At 35.9% G+C, this 21,497-nt stretch overlaps 1 protein-coding gene across 1 annotated transcript in view; it reads right to left on the bottom strand.

The window, feature by feature from the left end:
• The window catches only part of MIPOL1 (mirror-image polydactyly 1), a 158,611-nt gene that overhangs the window by 104,429 nt on the left and 32,685 nt on the right, over positions 1–21,497 (bottom strand). Inside the window, exons 8-10 of the mRNA XM_013129022.3 lie at positions 14,033–14,162; positions 9,126–9,159; positions 8,696–8,866 (exon numbers count right to left, since the gene is read on the bottom strand). Coding sequence (XP_012984476.2) covers positions 8,696–8,866; positions 9,126–9,159; positions 14,033–14,162 — 335 coding nt within the window. The remainder of the gene's footprint in view (positions 1–8,695; positions 8,867–9,125; positions 9,160–14,032; positions 14,163–21,497) is intronic.

The raw sequence follows: 21,497 nt of genomic DNA on the forward strand, positions 1-21,497 counted from the left end.
AATGGAAGCTAATTTTTTTTTTGTTCTCAAGCAACTCAGCTTGAAAAATAATTAGCAGTGAATAAACAGAACATAGAAAAGAGGGTAAATCCTAGATACTCACCATCTAAAGCATGGAACAGTAAAGCCATACAACAAACAAATGTAGGCATACTTGGTGAGTGAGACATAGATAAGTTAACGCTACTGTGAAATCTTTCATAAATAGAATATTGATAGATTTTCTTATTCCATTTTTTTTTTTGCCAGAGCAGCACTTCAGACTACATGACTATATGAAAATAGCTTCATCAAGCTTGATGACTTGATATTGATTAATGGCTTCATAGGTGAAAAAAAAGATAATTCACAATGTCCAGACCAAAGCAAAAGAGAAAATTGCTGCTGTTGTAACTGTTACCTGTTCATTTGAAAACCATTCAAAGCTAGAAAGAAACTGAAGTAATAAAAATATTTTTATAAGTCCTACACTTCAGTTACAGTCATCTACTGCTCTGCTGAATATAAATAATCAGCTTATCATCACTACAATACTTTTCCCTTATATCCTGTTACTGCCAGACCTAAATTTCTTTACTTGCACCTCTCTTTACCACTTAACACACATATTGAATCATAAGGATGACTGTGAAGGGTACTGCAGTGCTAGAAGAGTGGTCAATATTTCACTTTAGGGAGACTGGGGGATGGGGGAAAGGAGCATGGGGAAAGTTGACAGAAAGCAGTTCTATTAATTCATTTTAGCTCCATGTCCCACAATATCCTTAGTCAACTACTAATGTTATGGTAGTGGCACCATCAGCAATATAGTTTGGCTACTATTCTTTTAAGATATCTCCACTGCCCAATTAAATCTAAACTTTACATACTGCGTATCATTTTTTGTTATCTATGCTAATAGATTGAAACCTTTTTTTCCTTGAAGGAAGGAAGTAAGTTTATCTACGTCTTGTGGACAGGTCCAAAATCTTCACCTGAAAAGTCTGCATATAAAGTAGTTCAATAATTTTCAAAGTAAAAAAGGTTGAATAGAAATGTACTGGAATGCTTTCTCCAAGAACACTGATAGCTTGCACTTCCCCATAGCTGTTTCTTTTTTTTTTCCTAATATATCTGATTCTACTTCTTTGAGCCACCATCTCACTTTTATCGTTAATTTCATCTAATACACTTGCAGAGCTATAACTAACTTAAAAATTATTATTGAATTAAATTGATATTTTTCATTTCTATACTTGCACATAATGAAACTTTGAACTTTTACCTAAAATTCTCAGTGATTCAGAAATTTTCACTGAAGAAACAGTTTGCACACTACTTTGCACTGGGGGTTTGGGGAGCAGTTTGTAATTTATCTCACCTGTCTCTACTTCTTATGCTTTGTTGCACTTTGGAGTGCTGAGAACATGAATTGGATTCCTTTTTGATGAAAGCAAACTCAGAGATGCACTCCAGGAATGCACCTAGTGCATATTGACACAAATGAGTATTCAGTTTGCAGGACTTGACTACCATATTCCAATGTAAGAAACAAACAAAATCCAACAAAATGCAACACTCACCCACCTCTGAAACATCTTAGTTTGGGTGTCAGATGCTAAGAACTGTTTCATACTTCAGAGCAATTCCTATTTGTTTACACTACTTGCTAATACAGACATCATCGACCACAAAGTTGCAACTCTGAACATTCAAGAAGTAGTAAGTAGGTAAAAGCAAGGAGGGGAGTGAACACTTAAGTTAGACATATTAACATCGTCAGACACCACATTAAATATGAAACACAAAAATCCTGTCACCTATCTAAAGAATTTTTGTGCCAACTCATCCAGCTATGCAAAATAACAGAGAATGTTTGCAAAAAAAGATTTCTTAGAAAGTCTTTTTTTTTGTCAAACTAAAGAAATTCAGAAACATTTTGTCAAACAGGTAAACAAACTGAAATCCAGTTTAACACTCAGCACCTAACTTGAAACTGTGACGTGTTAAGTACCACAGAAAACTTACTTCAGGTACCTCTACTATAGTTCTGGTACCTATAGAACTGTTTCATGCACAGTGATCCAGTTTCTTCTTCAGAGAGAATACTATTTAAATTCTCCTTGTGTCACATTAGAAATTTCCTCTATGGTTGTTGCTGCTGAAACAGGCGATCAATAAGCATACAAAGCATTTTTCCCTCTTTCATCCTAGGGTTTTGACATTAAATATTTAAATTAATTCTAGAAATTGGTTTGGAAGTCTAAGCTGTGTGAACCTAGAGCTTAGCACCATTATAGATGAGTCAAATAGCAATTAATCAAATGAGCTTGCATGCAAATTTACTATCATTTTTAAAGAGGTGAGGAGTTTCTACGTACTGAAGATGCACTTTTGACTGGAAATTCATTAAAGTTTACAATTAAAGACACAAAGCTTGATTATGCCCTCAAATACTATGCAGACATGTATTTCCTGAATTCTGCACAACACACTGTTTGCAGAGGAACAGGTGATTTAACAATGCAAACAATGATGCATCTCTGGGCATCATTCAGCCAAAATGTTATAACAGTAAAATGAAGAAATGTGATAGCAATTAAAAATTTGCTTCAGAAGTTCAAAAAGACCAACTGTAATCCCTCTCTTCAAGGAAACACTGCAATAACATTTACATATTTACTCATACTTAGCATCCATGGACTAAGTACAAAAGTTCAGTATAAGAGCTCCTTGGGGTAATTCCCTTCAGATCCGTTTCTCCCTCCCACTAATGACCTACCAGCTGACCTGCACTCCCAGCTGTAAGAAGCATTAACTCAAAAACTACAAGACCTCATGCATCCAAAACCTGAAGTCAAATTGAGGAATAAGTTGCAAATTTCTTAGTTTTGCTAATGAAATTCTGACTCAAATGAAATCAAAGGGAGTTTCATCCCCTAATGTCAGATACCTGCCACAAAGAATTCATCACCTCTGCTACATCAATGCAAAAGATGATCTGACACTACAGATACATATGTGTAATGTCCCCAGATCTTCTCCTATCAGCCTGTTTGAACATCTCACCTGTCCTCAGCTTTCTTAATGTCTTGAGAACTCAGTTACATACAGTGATCAAAGAAAACATGGCACCATATGGTTAAATAGGTGTTATTCTTTTAGGGAACATCTACACAAACCAGAAAACCCAACACCAGACATCAAGATGATTTTGTTTGGCCAGTTTCCTCTCTATTTTAGTGTCCAGTGGACTAAAGTTTCTACTTCAGAAGAAAAAATTACTTCACACATCTGAAAGTAGCCAAATATTTAACTATTCCCTTAGAAAATATTCATACTCCAATATATCCAAGGTAGTCAGAGCATACCTAATCATCCCAGACACTAAAGAATTATAATTTTTCAAGCTGGGTTTGCTTTTAAAAGAAGTAAGGAGGCAAGTAGGGAAGAACCTGCCCTTCTATGAGATGCAAAAGATTCTCGATGCTCTTCGGCATCATTCCCAATAGTTTATTCCATGCCTCCCAACTACAGCAGTCACTGGGCCTGGAGCTTTGAAAATTCTGTAAACAGTGAGATTCACTTGGGTTATTCTGAGAAGCAGTGAAGAAAACATGGATTTAATTATGTCCAGTACAACATGGCCTTCCTAAACCACTGATTTATTAAAACTCTCAAAGGATTACCTTTATTTAGGTACACAGGAAATGAAATGTGGTATTATAAAGCACCATTCCAGTGCAACAAAATCAAATGGAAAACCAATACTGCTAATCGCAACTGCTTGTATAACTTGTTTTTTTGTGATCTTTCCCCAGGATACCTTTCACTCAGCATTACCTCCAAAGAAGAGATGCCTATGAGGTTTACCTGAGGTCATAGATGTGAATACCAATAAAACCAACAGCCACATTTTTGACTCATGTTTCTTTTCTCCCTGCAGTTTTAGTGCAACTTTAAATTTTAAATCACAATTTATTTATACTTTTAATCTACTCTATATTTTATTCCTTATTCCTATTGCTTTCTCTCAAGATTTCCACTAAATTTGCTGGGCAAAAGGGGCATCTTGCAGAAAGCTCATCCCTCTCTCTAACAATCCTGCTGGCAAGTAATTTCCCCATACCCATTCATCTGCTACCTCCCAGACAAAACCACTGCAAATGACGGTATCAGGACCTTGCTCTTGCCTGCCCAAATGAAACCAGCCATAAGAGTGAACCAGCATGGTCCTTGGATCCTCAGATTATAATAAACATCTCCTTTACCTGCACTTCCCTCTTCAAATAATCCCATGACCAAAATAATCAGTACCCTACAGAAGCTGTGTGATTCACAAACAACTGTGAATAGAATGTCCTATCTTTTCTTCTCCGTTCCCAAGTATCAGTGGCAAAATGGAAAAGGTACTAGGGGAAGCATGCTGGCAGAGCACATAGAATACTATCAAATGTGCTCCAGCCAACCAAGAGCTCGACTGGTAACCTTAAGCAGGAAGGTCAAGGAGGAGCAAAACACAGTTTAAAGCTGAACTGCTAATTTGAATTATGAGAAATAAAATCCCAAACTATGGCTTGGGTTGTGAAGGGATCACATCTATCCTAAGATAAGAGAGTCATAAGACACTGTAACCCATCACCTGAGTATTCCTCAGTTCAGGGCTCACCAGCTGTAAGTAACACTTTTCTATTTACATGTGCTTTTGTTGTTTTTACACTTCATACAGCTCTTGGGTTTATTAGTTCAGTAAGACCTGTTCACTCATGTGTGCTGAGAATGCCTTAATGCTCTGTGAATCACCGATAACACAGAGCTTTACACCTTATTTGGTGTAAAAGGAGGAAAACTGCTGGAGCAAAACATAAAAAAAAAAAGTTAGCCAGAAGCTGACTTGTTGTAAGCACAGACATTTACCAGTTATTAGTCATTAGTCGAAACTGATAATGATGGGTTTTCAATGATGATAAAGCACTGCCTGCTGCCAAACAGTGCCTCAAAATGGAGAAAGGTACTTAAAACTTGCTTCAGATGAGCAGCTGGGTGCATGCCAACTTTTTACATGAACAGTCATAAGCATGTTCCTGCACAGCAGGATGTGATCAAACTATTCAAAGCTGTAAAACCAGGTTTGCTTGCCAGTTATGTTACTGCTTCAAGATCAGTGTATTACAGATGGTACTTTGCCAGCCATGAAACCACTGTTTTTCCTTAACAACAAAATTTACAATATTAATGTTTAAAACTCTGTATAGAACTGACTGTTCCCAATTAAAAAACCAAAACAAACACCAAAAAATAATGAACCAACCAAACCAAAACAAAACAAACACCAAAAAATAATGAACCAACCAAACCAAACCAAAACCACAAGAAACAAGCAAAAAATTCCTCCCCCCTCACCAAGAGAAAACAAAACCAGTCCTCCTCCCCCCACCCCCAAACACAAACCATTTACTGAATGAAAATTAGGACTGAAAACATACCAAACACAGTCTCCTGGACTATAAGCCATCTCTTATTTAGTTTAAAAAAATTACTTCTGTCAAGCTGTACCAATTAATAGGTCCCCTTCTCTAAACCAAAAGTAATTGTAATGACTTATTCAAGGCCTCAGCTTCAGCTGCCAATGCTGTAATTATATTAACATTCCTGTCCAGAAGGTGTGATGTGGTTAATAGGTGGTTGAGACATTGCACTGTATTGCCTCCTGCTGGAAACCACTTCTTTAAAAATATTTTATGAAGATCACAGAATGTAACTATGCCATATGTAACCTTCATTAAATGTCTGTCACTAACTGGGTTACTCAAGCAAGAAAAAAAAATTAAGAAAGGCAGAACTGTAGTACAACAAACTGAACAACTAATTTTTTCTTTGAATGGGTTAAGACAAAATTGAACACTATAGACTGATGTTTTAGTTCTCATGACAGCCAGCATCTTTTTCCATTTTTTTTTCAGAGGATCAGTCATAAACCAGGCTCAAACTCCCCAGTATAACATAGTACCTGTTAACTAACAAACATATCTTAGCAAATACAACCAAACATTTGAGTTTGTTTTTTTAAGGGGGTTGGTACAGGAGAAGATGGATGTCAATGTTTAGCCACGCTTTAGTTGTTTGTTTTTTATTCACTTGAAAATACATACTAAAAGTAGTATCAAATATTTGAGTTTATACCATTTTATTTGTTTTTGCACATACAAAAAGTAGTTTGCATATTTGCTAAGCAATCTAGCGAATGATCTAAGATTACATACACATGCACACCTCAATACAGTTATAGAAGTGCCACTATCTGCTTCCCACTAAGAGGTAACTTGCACATTTGAAATCTCAGAAAAATATGCAGAGGCTCTTTGGTGTTACAGCTTAAAAAAAAACCCCAACATTTTCATGACCTTTCCCTGAAAAGGACAGTGTTTTTATTTTTTTGAAGAATAAAAAAAAATATTCAAGTAAAATTCAAATAGAAGAACCGTAACTAGCCAACTATTGTCAAGTATGCTGCAAAGCAGCCCCACTAAATATAATTTAATAGTGTAACTACCAGAAAAAGTATTCCAAAACTGACCCTCCCCCAAAAAAACAAAAAAAAAAAACCCAACCAAAAAACTCCAAACCAAAACACTTTCAAAGACTAGTTGAAAGGCATTTGTGTTTACCTGGTCATAGGAATTGTACAGTTTATAGTGTCCATTCTCTAGGAGTGTAACCTATTCCTTGAATAAAATTGAAGAAATGTGTTCAAGTAGTGAAGGCTTTTGTGTTAGTGATTATACCATTTACTCGGCAAATTCTTACTATTGTTTCTTACTTACCTTTTCCAGAGGATACACACAGCACGCTAATGGTTTACTATATTTCTGCTTTGTCTTAGCCTGTTCTCATCAATCCCTCCCTCATATTTGATGTCACCTCCACCAAAAAGAAAGATTTTAACCTGCAGATGTTATGAATGCCTGAGGCAACCTCAGATTTAAATTCCAATAATTTGCATTTGTTATGCTAAGCATATACATCCCCTAAATTATATCTAGTCCCTTTGTGGTCTAATGTAGGAATCCCTCTCCTATTGTTCTTGCTGTTAGAACTGTAATAACTACTGCTATTGCAGTGTTAACAAAAGACTACTAATAATTCAAGTACGGTATGAATTCCCAAGGAATCATCAAGTGAGAAATGCAGGTTGAAATGGTAGCTTCAATTACAAGGACCTATTTTCTAGGTTCAAGAGTTACAGCCATAAAAGCATCAAATATGCGAAAACAAAAAACATGACCAATGGTATTAAATGCAAATGGTATTACAGTAGTACAGGTTAACACAAAATATTCAATAATTATCTTTAATAATTCCCAAGCTGATTACTTGGGAAAAATGCCTCCTTAAACAGGCTGCTTAAAAATCAGTTCAACTAAGAAGCATATTAAAATGCCCTACAACAACATTCTTCCGACATTCACAGAAGTTTTATCATCCAAGTGTGCCTGAAAGTCCACTCCGCAAACAAGCAAACCTGGCAAAATAAAAATAAAAGTACTAAAAGATCCTTCTCTCTTGCTGGAAGTTTTTCTATTTATAATGCCCTGTGTAAAGAAGAAAGTACATAAAATTTTGGCAGGACTGTTGGATGTTTCCCAGTAGTTATGTTGCTCATCATTATTACAAAAGCAAAAGAAAGTAGACTGAAAAAGTAAAGTTCCACCATTAACATCTTCCAACATTAACAGCCTTTGGAGTGCATACTGGATAGAGACACAACATATTTTAAGCACCAGGCAGTTGGAGCTTTCAAGGTTAAAGTAAGGGGAATGCAAAAACAACAACTGCAATAAACTGAAAATTACAGGGTGTGTAGAAGAGACTCTTTTACCAGGAGACTTTCCAATACAACATGAATTTAATCTACACTATCAATAGCATCCAGGATCACAAACCTGACTTTAAATCTAATAGAAATTAGTTACATGTAAGCAAACTTTAGTAACTCACATGAAAAAAATCTAAATTTTCAATACTGGAAGAGTCAGATGAAATTTCTTGCCTGGTATTAATACATGAGGAGTTTCATCCAGTCTAAATCCTTGCCTTTCCCCAGGAGACATCTCCACTAGTTGGACTGCTCCTCTCTACAGCCTGGTCTATTGAGTTACGCCTAAGTTAAAATCCCAGAACGAAAACTTTGCACATGTGTGGGGAAACACAGCAGAAAAACTTTTCCATGATATGGTAAAAGCAAGGAGACTGAATGGTGAAGAGAATGAAGACAATATTGTTCTGTGAAAATAGGAAATGGCAGGGAATGATTCATCTGAGCAGAAAAAGGACATCAGGTTCTTTTAAGTCACGTAGCAGAAGTGTAACGACTGAGAGTCAAGCACCACATGCTGTTTTTTATCTCTGAATGTAAAGCAACAGATAGATAAATTGCTTGCATTGTTACATGTTTTACTACTTATCTTCCTTTAATGTATATACCTGCCACTTATAACTCTTTACAAATCCTTGAGACCAAGCTGTTATCCAGTGCATTATACCAATACTGCATACAGTAAAACAATTTTGCTTTAAAAAACAGGAGACATCTAGTGCTCAGGTGAATCATTAATAAGCCCCTTTACCACAAGGGCTCTCTTTGAGATTTTCAATAGAGAAAAGTCAAAAAAAAAAAAAAGTGGTATTGAGTGATTATATACTTGTAGAGACTTACTTGATACAAAGCAGCATCTCGTTGCTCTATTACCGCATTCATTTCCTCAGCTATTATTTTCTTTTTACGTTCTTTGGTCCTGTGTATTTGATTCAGAATTATAGCTCCATTCTTCAGTATATCTATCCCTGTGTCTGCATTGTTTATTCTGTTCAGTAATTCCTGTAATGTCTACCAACAGCATTATATGTTAGTCAGACATGAAGTTTTAATATATTTTATTTAATATAGGGTTTTAATTAATAGGCACATGTGAATTGTAAATTGACTGAGTGAAGTTATTGAATTTTCATATTGCAGCAAAGATGTACATTATTAGTGTGTCAATTCTTCTTTTTCCCACATCTTAGTTCTTGAAACCCACTCAATTGAACTTAAGCCTCTAAGATATAAGACTGACATCAAGAAATCTCCTCAGAGAATGGCTTACCATGTCATTTTCTTCAGGGTTAATATTTTCTAGCCTAGAAAAAAGGGACACAGAAAGCCTGATCAGTAGCATTTCCTTAGTGCAGCAAAATGAGTTCGCTTTTTAAATCTTTAGAACCTCAAGTAATTTCATTCTACTAGTCTTTAGAGTCAACCATGACACTGAACATATTAAAGTGCCACCTGCTCGACTCCATCTTTCAATAATGCTCCATATCTTCAGCACTGACTTCAGACTGTTAAGTTATTAATGTTTACTGCTATATATGACTACAAGGATCAATTGTTCATATGTGCTTAGATGAAGAAAGTTCCCCAGTGATAGAAATGACTGATGCTTTTATTGTATTTATTTCTGGGCTTACAACTTTTACCTCACTTTGTATTTTTGTTGTTTTTACTGCACCCCAAATAAAACAGGACAGGACTTTTGTGGAGAGTTCTGGGGTGGGTGTGCTTTTTTTTGTTTGTTTGTTTGTTTCATTTTAAAGTAATTCTTTTTTCCACCCTTCTCTTCCAAATCACAGAAAAAAATCAAGTAGAAGTTTCCTTAGATGCATTTTCATTTTATATCTTGCATAAAATAGCAAGCTAAGCCAATTCTCTGCAAGACCCTTATTTAATTCTAGAACAACCCTCTCCCCTCTGCACTTTCTTCCCTATTTCAACAGAACATATATTGACCTGTCAAATACAAAAATTATATGAATTTAGTCATACAGCACTGAACACTGGCTATGAAAGAGCAGTGAGTAATAGCACAAAAATGTAATAATGAGATAGTATGCATTTTATTTTACCCAAGATTAGTTATATGGACAGCACACTATTTAAAACACTTATGCATATTTTAAAATGGAAGAGACCTCTTTTCTGGAAAAATTAGCATATTAAAATTACCTCACTGCTCCACTGCTAGTTACTTACTGGTGATTCCTACTAAAAGTAGCTCTGTCACTAGCATGCAATATTTTAAAAGACAGATGTAGTACCATTAAATATCTACTAAACAGCAACACACACTTTTTCAACAGTGCTATGACAGGTGCTGCTCTGAAGCCAAGATTTTAGCTAGCAAACATCGTAGAGGATTTGACAGCACACTAGCACCTTTTACGTTAAAGCATTAGTTTCAGATAACACAACATAAGGCATAGTAAATCAACCAGTACAGGAATTAATTCTTTAAATAAAAAATAAATAGTTCAGAATGTACTACCAGTGTACAACAGCTGGTATATTTATATGGAATTCATAAACAGTAAGTACTCCAACATATACAGTAGAAGCAGAATTAATCAAAATAAAAGCTAACCTTTGCTGGGTTTGACTTGTATTCATAAAATAACACAAATCATAAAATAAAAAAAATGTAAGACCAAATTCTCAGAACTCGTTCCTTGACTTGGCTCCTTGTAGAGTTTGTTCCTGCTTTAGGTTTTTACATTGCTCTAAGTGCCACTTCATGTGGGACTTAAAAATGGATCTCCAGCTAGTTTGTATTCACAATGAAAGGAATGGTATTTGTCAAACTAAATTGGCAGGACTGACCTGGCCTCTCCGGAGGACTTCTACCCTTCTAAAAGTGTGGGTCAACAAAATCACCCAGCTGACCAACAGGCTGCGTAAGCAAAACACCCTAGGGAGATTGGGGTTGGAAAAAAGAACAGGAACTTTTACTGAAAGTATAGCCCTTCAGCATATTACTGCCAGAAGGGGTCTGTCTGTTGGTATACATACACCTTGTTAGCTGATGGTATTTTTTAAGCAGTAGCATCCGGAACTGTGTTTGCCCTGCTGCCTGTTGTGTGTTTGCCCCTGTGCTGTGCACAGGCAAAAAGCAACCCTTAGATCTCATGTAGTAAACAAGAATTCTTTTACCCCCCCATTTCTACATGCATTCTGCTAACAGAACGCCTAGGGCCAACAGGACTGAAAGAATTTTGGTTGTTACTGCTAGTGACAACAGAATTGCTCCAGCTGCTAATTTAAAGAAAGTATTAAAGCATTTGATAAAGGTTGGCAGGCTGTTCAATACTGCCTTCTTGTAAAGATCTCTGATTAGAATAAGTGCAAAGCAGATGGAAGGACTGACCTGTGCTCTAGAACTTGATGAATGAAGCACAAGTAGACAATGATCTTTAAAAAACCCCAAACCTCTATGTGCTTCACATCTGAGACAGAGAACCTGACCTTTTGAACAATCAGCAGAAAGTATTAAGGGTGGTAGTTGAAAAAGTTCCAAGATTCCAGAAGGAACTCCAAAATTGAATAAAATAAACCAAGTCCTTCATGGCTCATCGCATCACCTCTATTCCTTCCAAAGGATTAGTGGAGTGGTAAGGTAAAGTCAAAAACAATTCCATTCAGCCACAGTAATAAACTATTTAGAACAAAGAGGCTGAGAAAAGTAATCTTCTCATGGGGTTGACTGCTTCCGAGAATGTAGCGCCTCAATTTGACTCTTCTCTGTCACAGTCCTGGCTTTCTCTTCCCAGTGCAAAATGGCAGACATGCAGGCAGATACAGAAATGCAAGTCTTGTCACCTCAGATGAGATATTACCACAGTTAGTAAAGATGCCCAATGTTCAGAAAAGCCTGAGTGCTGGAGACAGGCTGGTGTTCTAGCAGGAATCTTGGCTCCCCTCAACCATTTCTTGTTTGCAAGGTATACAACTGCATGAATAAGCATCCTGTAAACTTGGAACAAGTAGACAAGAAGAAAAGCAGCTGACTATGATGGAGGCAATCCTGCCTTCTCGGCTCTGTAATGCCCCAAAATTTCAAAAACAGCAAAGAACTTTCTTAAGAAAAGAAATAAAGAATAAATACCTCCCATCTGCCCCACAAACCAGTAATGATAACAAGAAATGTCATTCTCTGGGTATGACTCTTCCCAATGACCTGCCATTCCACACAGTTGGTCTTTGTAATACAGAATGGGAAACCCTGGAAAATACTGGAACAGTACACATGTAGTCTGGGAAGGATAACCTTTGAATTAAATTATTTTTGTCCCTGGTCTAGTGTCCTGGTTAGTCCATTGTAATTTTTACCTGTTGTGTTTGTGTTCTCCACAGGGAAATCACCTATGCCAATTCTGAGACTGTGAATTGGCAAGTCCTCTCTATAAAGCATCAGAAAGAGCACCCAAGTGGATGACAGCAACAATTGCTGTTTTCTAGGTGATAGCAATAAAATATAATAGCTTGGCTTTAAGCTATCAGCCTGCCAGGGGAATTGCTGACCCTGTCCTTGGAGCAAGTACTTTCTTCGTCATTACCTGGGTACCCAGTGCCTTCTGCAATGATGCTCTTTTGGGGAAGGTAGAATGCATGTTCTCAAAGAAACTGAGTTTCTTCTCCTTTCTCATCCTTCTGCTTAGAATTGAGTTGGTCTTCCAGTACATGAGTAAAGCAGACAGAAGGGATTGAGGAGTGAAAATGTGATTTGTGTGTAAAGACTTGCCACCTGTATGTCTATGGATTCCACAGCAGAACAGGCAACAATGCACCTCTCACACACTGAATAACCTGTGATTTCTTCCAGAAAACCAAAAGTCATTGGCTAGGTCTGTCAACCAGAATAATTATTTAATAATTAAGATCTTGAACTTATACTAAAAGCTTCTACACAGTTTCTTTTGATGTTTGGGGCCATACAAAACTTTCTTGCTTTCTTTACTCTTGGAGCACACAGAATCAGAAGAGTGACAGAAGAAATTGGGAAGACTGGAGTAAGGCTCGCAGTTAGGATGCTTCTTACAGGAATTTCAAGCACATTTGTAATTTCCTCAGATATTGCTGTACAGAGCAAGATTTCAGATGCACATATGCCTGTATAGACATTTACTCTAACAAACTGCACTAATTAATGAGGGAATGGAATCTTCTAATCCCGCCATTGAGTCATATTTACAGGCTGTGACAAACTCTAGCAACTTGTAAATTCACAGAGTAATAGTCCACAAACTATGTGCAGATTATTGAAATTTATTTAGAAAACATTCTCTGGCCTTGCCTACCAAAGTAGTCCAAAGATGATGACCGGTTTTCTGCCACAGAGAGGAGTGTTCTTAGCTGAATCAATTACTTAAAACATAATTGCCTGCCATTTAGTTGACTAACAACTGCACCTATAAAGTTTCCTACCATGAAAAAGTTCTCTGCTTTGTATATCTTTTGGCAGAAAGACAGGTGAAATTTCTCAGCCACTTTAGACTTTGAAGGACTACCATAGATGGTAACCAAGATGACCACAGCTTGGAGAAAAATTACATGGAGAGGCAAACAGTAGTTTCAGAGCTGCCTATATCCTAAAGTAAGAAACAGTTCTGATCTTCTCCTGACTTAACAGATTTGTTTAACATGAAATTGACTTTTTTTGCTGTGTTAACATGGCATACATAAAACTCTGTGAAGTTTTAATTATATCTTTATTGCCTTACAAACTGCTCTTACACTGAAGGAAAAAATCCATACATTTTTACTACATCACCCCCTTCATGAGTAGAAATTTTACTGAAGGAAATGTCTAGTGGGCTTAAAGGCTTGATTGATTTCCTATACATTGCAACTTCTGACTGACATTCTGGTATTCTCTGTCAAAAGATCCCTATGACATGTCACATTTGTCTTATTTATGCCTGAATAAATCAATACCAAAGCTTTTGATTATATTTTAAATTTTTGTGACCAAAATTATTCACTTAGCTCTCAGTCTCCAGAGAAAAAATATGGTCTCATAGGATGGCTAACAAATTAATCTGTAGACAGTATGACTAGCACTAGCCTGGTATGCTACAATAGTTTGTGCAAAATTTTCCCATATAATCGCTGTCAAACAGTTTATGACAGTCACAGACTGGCACAATAACTTTTTGCACAGGGCAGGAAATGTATACTTACTCTTTGAGACACTCTTCTAAATGTTGGACTCGTAGAAATGCTTCATCTCTCTCTTCATTGGCTAACCTAAGCCTTGCCATGACAGCCTTGTCACGTTCCCGTTGAGCGGAATAAACTTCTTCCACTAGAGCTGCAGAAGTAACCAGTATGTTTAACAAACAAGTTTGACAGGGAATGACACTATTAGATGCACTTACATGGGCCTTTGCCAGCATCTCCTAAAATCAACATTTCTCCACTGACCTTGGATTACTCTGGATAAGGTCTATATTACTCTTCAGACACAACATTAAATTGCTTTTGATTGCTAAAATGAATACTTTAAGGAATGAAATAAAGTTATGTGTTTTCACATTCACCCCTGCATAATTAAACAGGGCAACAAAGTGATTTGCTTTGCATTCTGAGTACTTGCTTAATGGAAAAGTAATTGTTAAAGCTCGGAATTATGAGACACTAGTAAGTTTCTTCTAGGACACAGAGTTAAAAGTAATGATCCATTAAGGCTATTTCTACCATCACACTGCTTCCTATCAGTGTGGCATACTGATATTAAATATGAAAAATTCTAATATTTTCACACTCTGGTATCACAACAGTGGCACAGCTGGCATCTTTCCTTCTCTGGCAAGTCTTTTCTTATTGTGTAATATACTGTTATATTATCTGTTACGGTATACATGGACCTTGGAGTATTAGGTGCCAATAAACTAAGATTTACTGTCTATCCTTGGGAGCAAACTAACACTTTCAAGTCATTCCTCATCCTGGGCTTATGCATTCTCCCTGCCTTTCCCCTGTCAATATGTCTAACACCATCTCTGGCACACTGCCAGAATCCTTACCTCGACCCTGCCTACACTAAAATCTTTATTCATACTTTCATAATTTCCCTCTGCAGTACTGCAAATCTCTCCTCTCAGTCATCATCAAACTCTGCAGTCGAAATAGCTAGGGACTTTCAGGATGCTATAGTAAGACTGCTGTCACCCAAAGACAGAGGACTATATCCTCTCTGATTGTCACAGGCACCTCCAAAAAACTTTGAGATCTGTAGGTTTCAGAATTCTGCATGCTCCCCTTCTAATCTGCCAAGCTGATGTTTAGCCACAGTCTCCTAAATCCATACTGCAGTCTCTTTTGAATGTTGGCATTTGTTTCTCAAGCACTTTCTGTATTAAGTCATCGCTTCTGGGCTTCCTTAACTGCTTCAGAACTCTCTGCCCCTCACTGAACCATACCTTAAGTCATTAAGAGCCCAAAGAAAGGCTTCCTTCCTCTTCACATTAGCCTAAAGCTTTTACCCCTCCATTCTTACCTCAATTGATGTCAACTTTGTTGCCTTTATATGTTAATTTATTCTTATTTCACCTTTGTACATTATTGTATGAAAACTGAATAGAGTGATACAATATAAACCACTTTATGGTTCTTCACAGAACAGAATAATAGAAGCATAGTAGTATATTTTGGTAGCAGCTATATTGCTAGCACACAAAACACTTCAGCAGTACTGAAGAAAAAAACAACCGAAAATCCAATCTCCCCAACTGAAACACATAAAGTGATGAATTTCTGTACAGTTCATAAGGAGCTCAGAGAACACAGGTACATAAGATGACTGAGATGAATATTCATCTCCCAAGAGATGAATTAGGAAGATGTTCAAAGTAGGAAAGCAATCCTCTTGTCCTCAAGCTGGGGAGAAGTGTTTCTCAGGCGTAAAGAAACATTTTCTGCAGGTCTAGCAAAAGACTGCATGATAACAGCAGACCGGACAAAAGGCAGGAAACGGCTGAACGTTACTTCCGGAAGTTCAGTCCCTCCTCTCACAAAAATCTTCAGAGGAGCTGCAAACCTAATCATCAGGCCAGAGCTGTAATCAGTTATGACTCATCAAAACAAGAACAACAACAAAGCCAAACAAACGAATTCATAAAGAAACATAAATCTTGAAATATACACAAAATTTAACAAACACTGATTTAATTCTCTCTTATTTGAGTATTAACTTGTTCCACAAGAACAGTGTCTTTTCTTGAAGATCCATTTACCCTGTTTGCAACAAGAAACCTTTGCTTAATGTAGAACAGAGAAACTAAGGCATGAGTAAAGCAGCTGCAAAGCTGCATGCACACAGGCATAAGTTTACAGCACTTGCAGAGGTCAAGTCCACTATCTGCAAAGGTAGGTGGCTCAGCAAGAAAAAGAACAAATAGTATGAGGTGGGCGGTACATTTCAGCTCACCAGACCTCCACTTCAGTTGCTGAGATCTATGATGGCAGAGAAATCAGTGCCTCAGTGTTGACTGCCTAGGTAAGTTGCAATGCAACTGTTATATCCTGTTTTGAATCTGGAATACACAAGCAGTTTAATTTGATATAGTAATTATTACCTACCTGTACCTTAGTATATATTTTTTATCATAGTTTTTCCAGTCAATTATGTCAGTTTACCTAACATCATGCCAGAGACACTGCATAGAGAACCCTTCCCATAAAGCTGCAAGTGGAAACATTATACAGTTTTCATAATGAACAACTGCTAGGACGAACAGAAAACTGTCTAAAATAAATGAAGATTTGGTACTTATCACTCCTTTGGGGTTAATTAATTTCCAGATTAGTTAGTTTCTTTCTGGTCTCTGAGTGCATCCCTTCTGTCAGACCTTGTCACATCCCCACCTCAGCATGGAAAACCACAACTTGCTGACTGCTACAATGCATCTTGAGCATACAAGTACACCTAGAGGTACTGCGTTTTAGCATATCTAATTGTCTCTCTGTGTAGCTATAATCAGTGGTAATAATGACCATACAGGTTTTTAAAAAACAGATTATTGCTTATTTGTCCTTAAACCAAAGTAATGTATATATAACAGTGTGAATATTCAGAAAACCAGATTTTTTAAGTTACTTAAACATCCAGCTTATCTCAAATCTTCCCATCCTTATAGCAGCCCAGAAGCTAATTGCCTTGAACAGTGAACCCTTCCACCACCCAAACGTTCATTACAAAACACTGTCTTTTAACTATTTGCTATGAAAAAGCAACTTCAATTGAGCAACTCTTTCTTGTTTTTTTCTTGCCCTTCAACTAAATTAAGGCATTGGAGTAAATATCCCAATGACCAGATCCACCAGCTACATAAGAAAAAATAAATTATAGTAGTTCCACATCAATTACAAGTATTTGGCTTTTGCTTCTATTTCCTAAAAGTAGGAATGCAATTTAATTTTTTCATAGTAACACAGATCAAGTAGAGTTAGAAAATCATTTAAGATGCCTGCATAGCAAACTAAGATTTTAAACAGAAAAAAAATTAAATATATATATATATATGTACTTAGTTACATGGAGGTTTATACCATGTAGCAATACTGACAATGACCACAAGAAATTACTTATTTAAAAAACACTGAATGTCTTCAGGTAACTCATTTTAATGATTCATACAAGGCTAACTCACCTGATGCCTTTAGCACTCAAATCTTCTGCTAAATGTAGGTTAGACACTTCTGTTATCTGATATCTACACATTTCTGGCTCTATTTAATGTTTTACAATTTTTTTTTAATATTATATGGAATATTATAATAGCTACACAGTTGCAAGTAGGCCAAAGAATGATGTTGTTAACAATAACATTCACCATTCAGATTCAGCTATGGATGAGTCACAAGTAAAACTCCCGGACTGTAAGGATCACAGGATTCTTCAAACAAGCCACTGAAATACATATACCATTGGGTTGCAAGGCAGCGGCAAACCAAAACATTTTGCGTCATATTTAGGAAAGTATGTGAAATGTAAGCTGCTCAATGAAAAGTCTACAGGAGAATGTGACATAAAAATCTTCCATACTAAAGAGACTAAGGAATATCCAGATTATCATCCTTAAATTCCTTAAAAATGCAAGGCAAAAACTGCGAGTCAGGCTGCTAATTCCCGTTCAAGATTTGGCATATTCAGCAAAATACTAGCTCCATGCTGGCACACTGACTTGATGTCTGATGCAGTTAAAAAAGTGATCCAGCTACTTAGTCACCAACTGCTCTGGTAGACACCATGAGGTTTTTCTTGGAGACCTTCCAATAGTGCACCAAACAACCCTATCCTGTTTATCTTGAGACCTGACCAACAAGAAACATAAATTCTTACAGAATTCATGTTTTAAGCAAGAAAAGAACACGTAAAAATGAAGCATGAATAGTTAACTATTGAACTAAAATGAATTGTTTCATTTACTAATATACATATAATGACATCCAAGAGTTACAATATCTAAATCTTACACTGCTAAATTAAGAAAAAAATTATTTTCCAGTGCTTGCAAACATTATAATATATAAAATATATGACATTACTATTTAGTTGCATACATTTTATTTGCTTTGGAATAACTTGATAACATCTTTCTTCTAAAACCCCTGCATACTCTAAAACAGCTCTTTATATTAAAAGAATCATTATGCTAAAATCATCAATTCAAAAACATTTTTAGTTTTTAGTAAAGAAAACAATTGTAAACAGAGAGCTTTTGTAAGGTAGATAGCTATTACAAAGTTCACTTAGAAAATCAATATAGCATTTTAGCTGGAATTTGCTCATTAAACACCCACAGCTCTAATGCAAATTATGATGGAATGAATAAAGCAAATACATATGCTTCTTTCTTTTTATTAAATGTAAAATCTACTGTTAATTGCATCTGGTATGTCATATAAACTTTTCTCCTTAACTATTAAATGGAAGCTTTTACAAAAGTCATTAGAGATTCTCTTTCTTTGACTTGTATAAATTTCAATATTTGTTCAGTAAAGGTTCACAGCAGTTAAATTACATTAACAAATATTATTAGCTACTATGTAAGCCAACTAAGTAAAATACTTATATTGCAGGTAAAACAAATCAATGGATGTTTACAATAATATTTGGATATGTCCATTTTTAAACAAGCTTATCAAATATCGTGTAATTCTTAGTCAAATGAGAGAGACTCAAAGTAGATTTTTTCTTCCCAAATACTCAAATTTGTTTAGTAAGCTAATTGTTTTCTAATATGGGAAAAAGTAAATATGAAGAAGATGAACCATACTGACTATGAGTTTACTGAGTCAAAGCAGTGTACATATTTTCTTAGTTGAAACTGATTCTTTTGGCAAACCTATCTTCTATACTTTTTAAACTACCTTAAAATACAGAGGTAGTGAGAAGGTGCATTGGAAATCATTCTAGTTTAAACAGCGGTTCACGATTTTCCAAACAGAACTTTGGGGGAAGGGAGGAAAGCACAGTTCCCAGGAAAAAAGTCTGTTTGCTTATTTCTTAGAGGTCATCTGTGCAAACAAAAAAACTGAATAGCACAGGCAAGAAAGAAGTAATAGTTAGGACTGAAAACATCTATGGCAGCTGAAATTACTTCATGCTACTCATTAAAAAACGTAAAATCCAGAATATAGACCAGACCTTGCAAGGAAAAGATGAGGTCATTACCCACACTGCTATCTCAGAAGATACAGTATATGTAACACGAATAACTAGCTTTCATGATAAATCAGTTTTACTGAAATAATAACAATATCTTGGACTTTGCAAGGTGTTCGAAATTAATAAATGTGACGAAACACTGCTTTTGATTTTGGACTACGTGGAAAAAAGTGATGTAAGGAAACTGTACAATTAAAATTTTGCTAACTGTTTTTGTAACAAGCACTAGTTACAGTCATCAGTTACTTCCAAGAGAAAGACATGGTGAGAAAGTTTTTCTGTTAATAACAATGTATTATCGCAGAAGGTCAAGGTTTTGCAGTTTAAAATTTAGTATTTAAGATCAGTGTTTACTGAACAATGAATGACCTGGTATTTTCTTTGGCATTGATTCTGGTACATTCAAAGTAATTTTATTACTTATACCATTGCAGCAACAGGAAACACAAATGAGATAATACATTCTTACAAAAATCTCATATACTCAAGAACTGACTGAATAATAATAAAAATATTTTTGATGTGCAATTTATCTTCAGTTTCATAGAGATATTTACCTCTAACATAGTAGTGAATTTTGACCTCATAATAATGAGGCAAAGAATATTTTCTGTTTTCTGCCTTTTAGAGGTGTGTATTATTCTGAAGGAAAAGTAGAAACATGAAAGAACTTGCTTGGCCAAGTCACACTTCGAATTCAAGATTCCTGTAATGATCGTTTTGTTTATCCTCCTCAGTTGCTTCCATGAAAAAATTGTCAGCTGAAATTTATCCTACAGAGTAGTTTAACTGAAGCTTTTTAGGGATTCTGTGTTTTCACTTTGGATTTCTGAGTAGCAGCTATAAGGATGTTAGGAATTAGGGAAGTATTTTGGGAAAAGAGGTGTAATGGCTATTTGCCTTTTGATTTTCAGCAGTCTTCCCATTCCTGTCCACCATTGCTAGATCTCTGTCTAATCACAGTAGTACTTGGAAATTAACCTTGCCATTTCCAGATTTTCACCATTTTAATTTTTTTTTAACCATATGAATATATGCTTGTTTCCCTTGCAGAAATACATACATGTATGTATTTGTTAACCAGTCATATTAGAAATCAAATTCCTTCGAGACTTCTTTCTCCTGGATTTAATGACTATGCTTACAATTCTTAAATAAGAAGTCAAACTTATCATAGCCAAATAAACAAAAAAAGATTTAGTACATTGCTATGAAAGCCTTTAAAATGTGTCATTAATTGGTCTCTGTGCATACATGTTACAAAATGCAGATAATCCCTAGAAATGTTCAAAGCCTAAGGCCCTTACACAGTTCTCATTCAAGTTAATGGCAAACCACTGCGAGCTTCAGGGCTGACTGTTGGCTTAAAAATAGTGCTGAAATGTTCTATTCCAAAACAGACAACTTAAGTTCCTAGCTCCTTATTTGAAAGCTACCATTCATTTACTTTCAGTTATAACCTGTAACTGAAAAATGAAAACAAAGTAGTGATAAGAAGATCATAGGAAAACTACAAGAGTTTTCACCGGTCTATACAAGGAGTTAGAGACTACAAGTCATTTACACCTAAATGTGACTTCATAGATAAAACAATCTGAACAAACACTGATAGAACACAGTGACTTCTTTATTGCTTTGTGTTTGTTGGATCTATTTAGTGCATAGCACTCATCTGCTCCTACATTTCCAATGCTGTAAACAGAGTGCTCTTAATAAAAGGCTAAAGTTGCTTAGTAGCAGCTCTGCATAGGGTTTTCTTTGTGTACTCAGATCCCAATTCAATTAAAAAAAAAATAAAGTGGGAAAGAATAGGAGAGACTATTATACACAGACCCAAAAGCAGTTCTTGTGATAACCAATCCCTGTACAATAATTAAGCCTCTGTTTCTAACACACTAAACACAGCTGACTTCAAAATTCAAACCATAATGCTATTAGTTTTTAGTGAATAATTATTGATGCCTGAATATTTAC

This window comes from Melopsittacus undulatus, chromosome 4 (genome assembly GCF_012275295.1).
Source record: "Melopsittacus undulatus isolate bMelUnd1 chromosome 4, bMelUnd1.mat.Z, whole genome shotgun sequence".
Classification (NCBI taxonomy): Eukaryota; Metazoa; Chordata; class Aves; order Psittaciformes; family Psittaculidae; genus Melopsittacus; species Melopsittacus undulatus.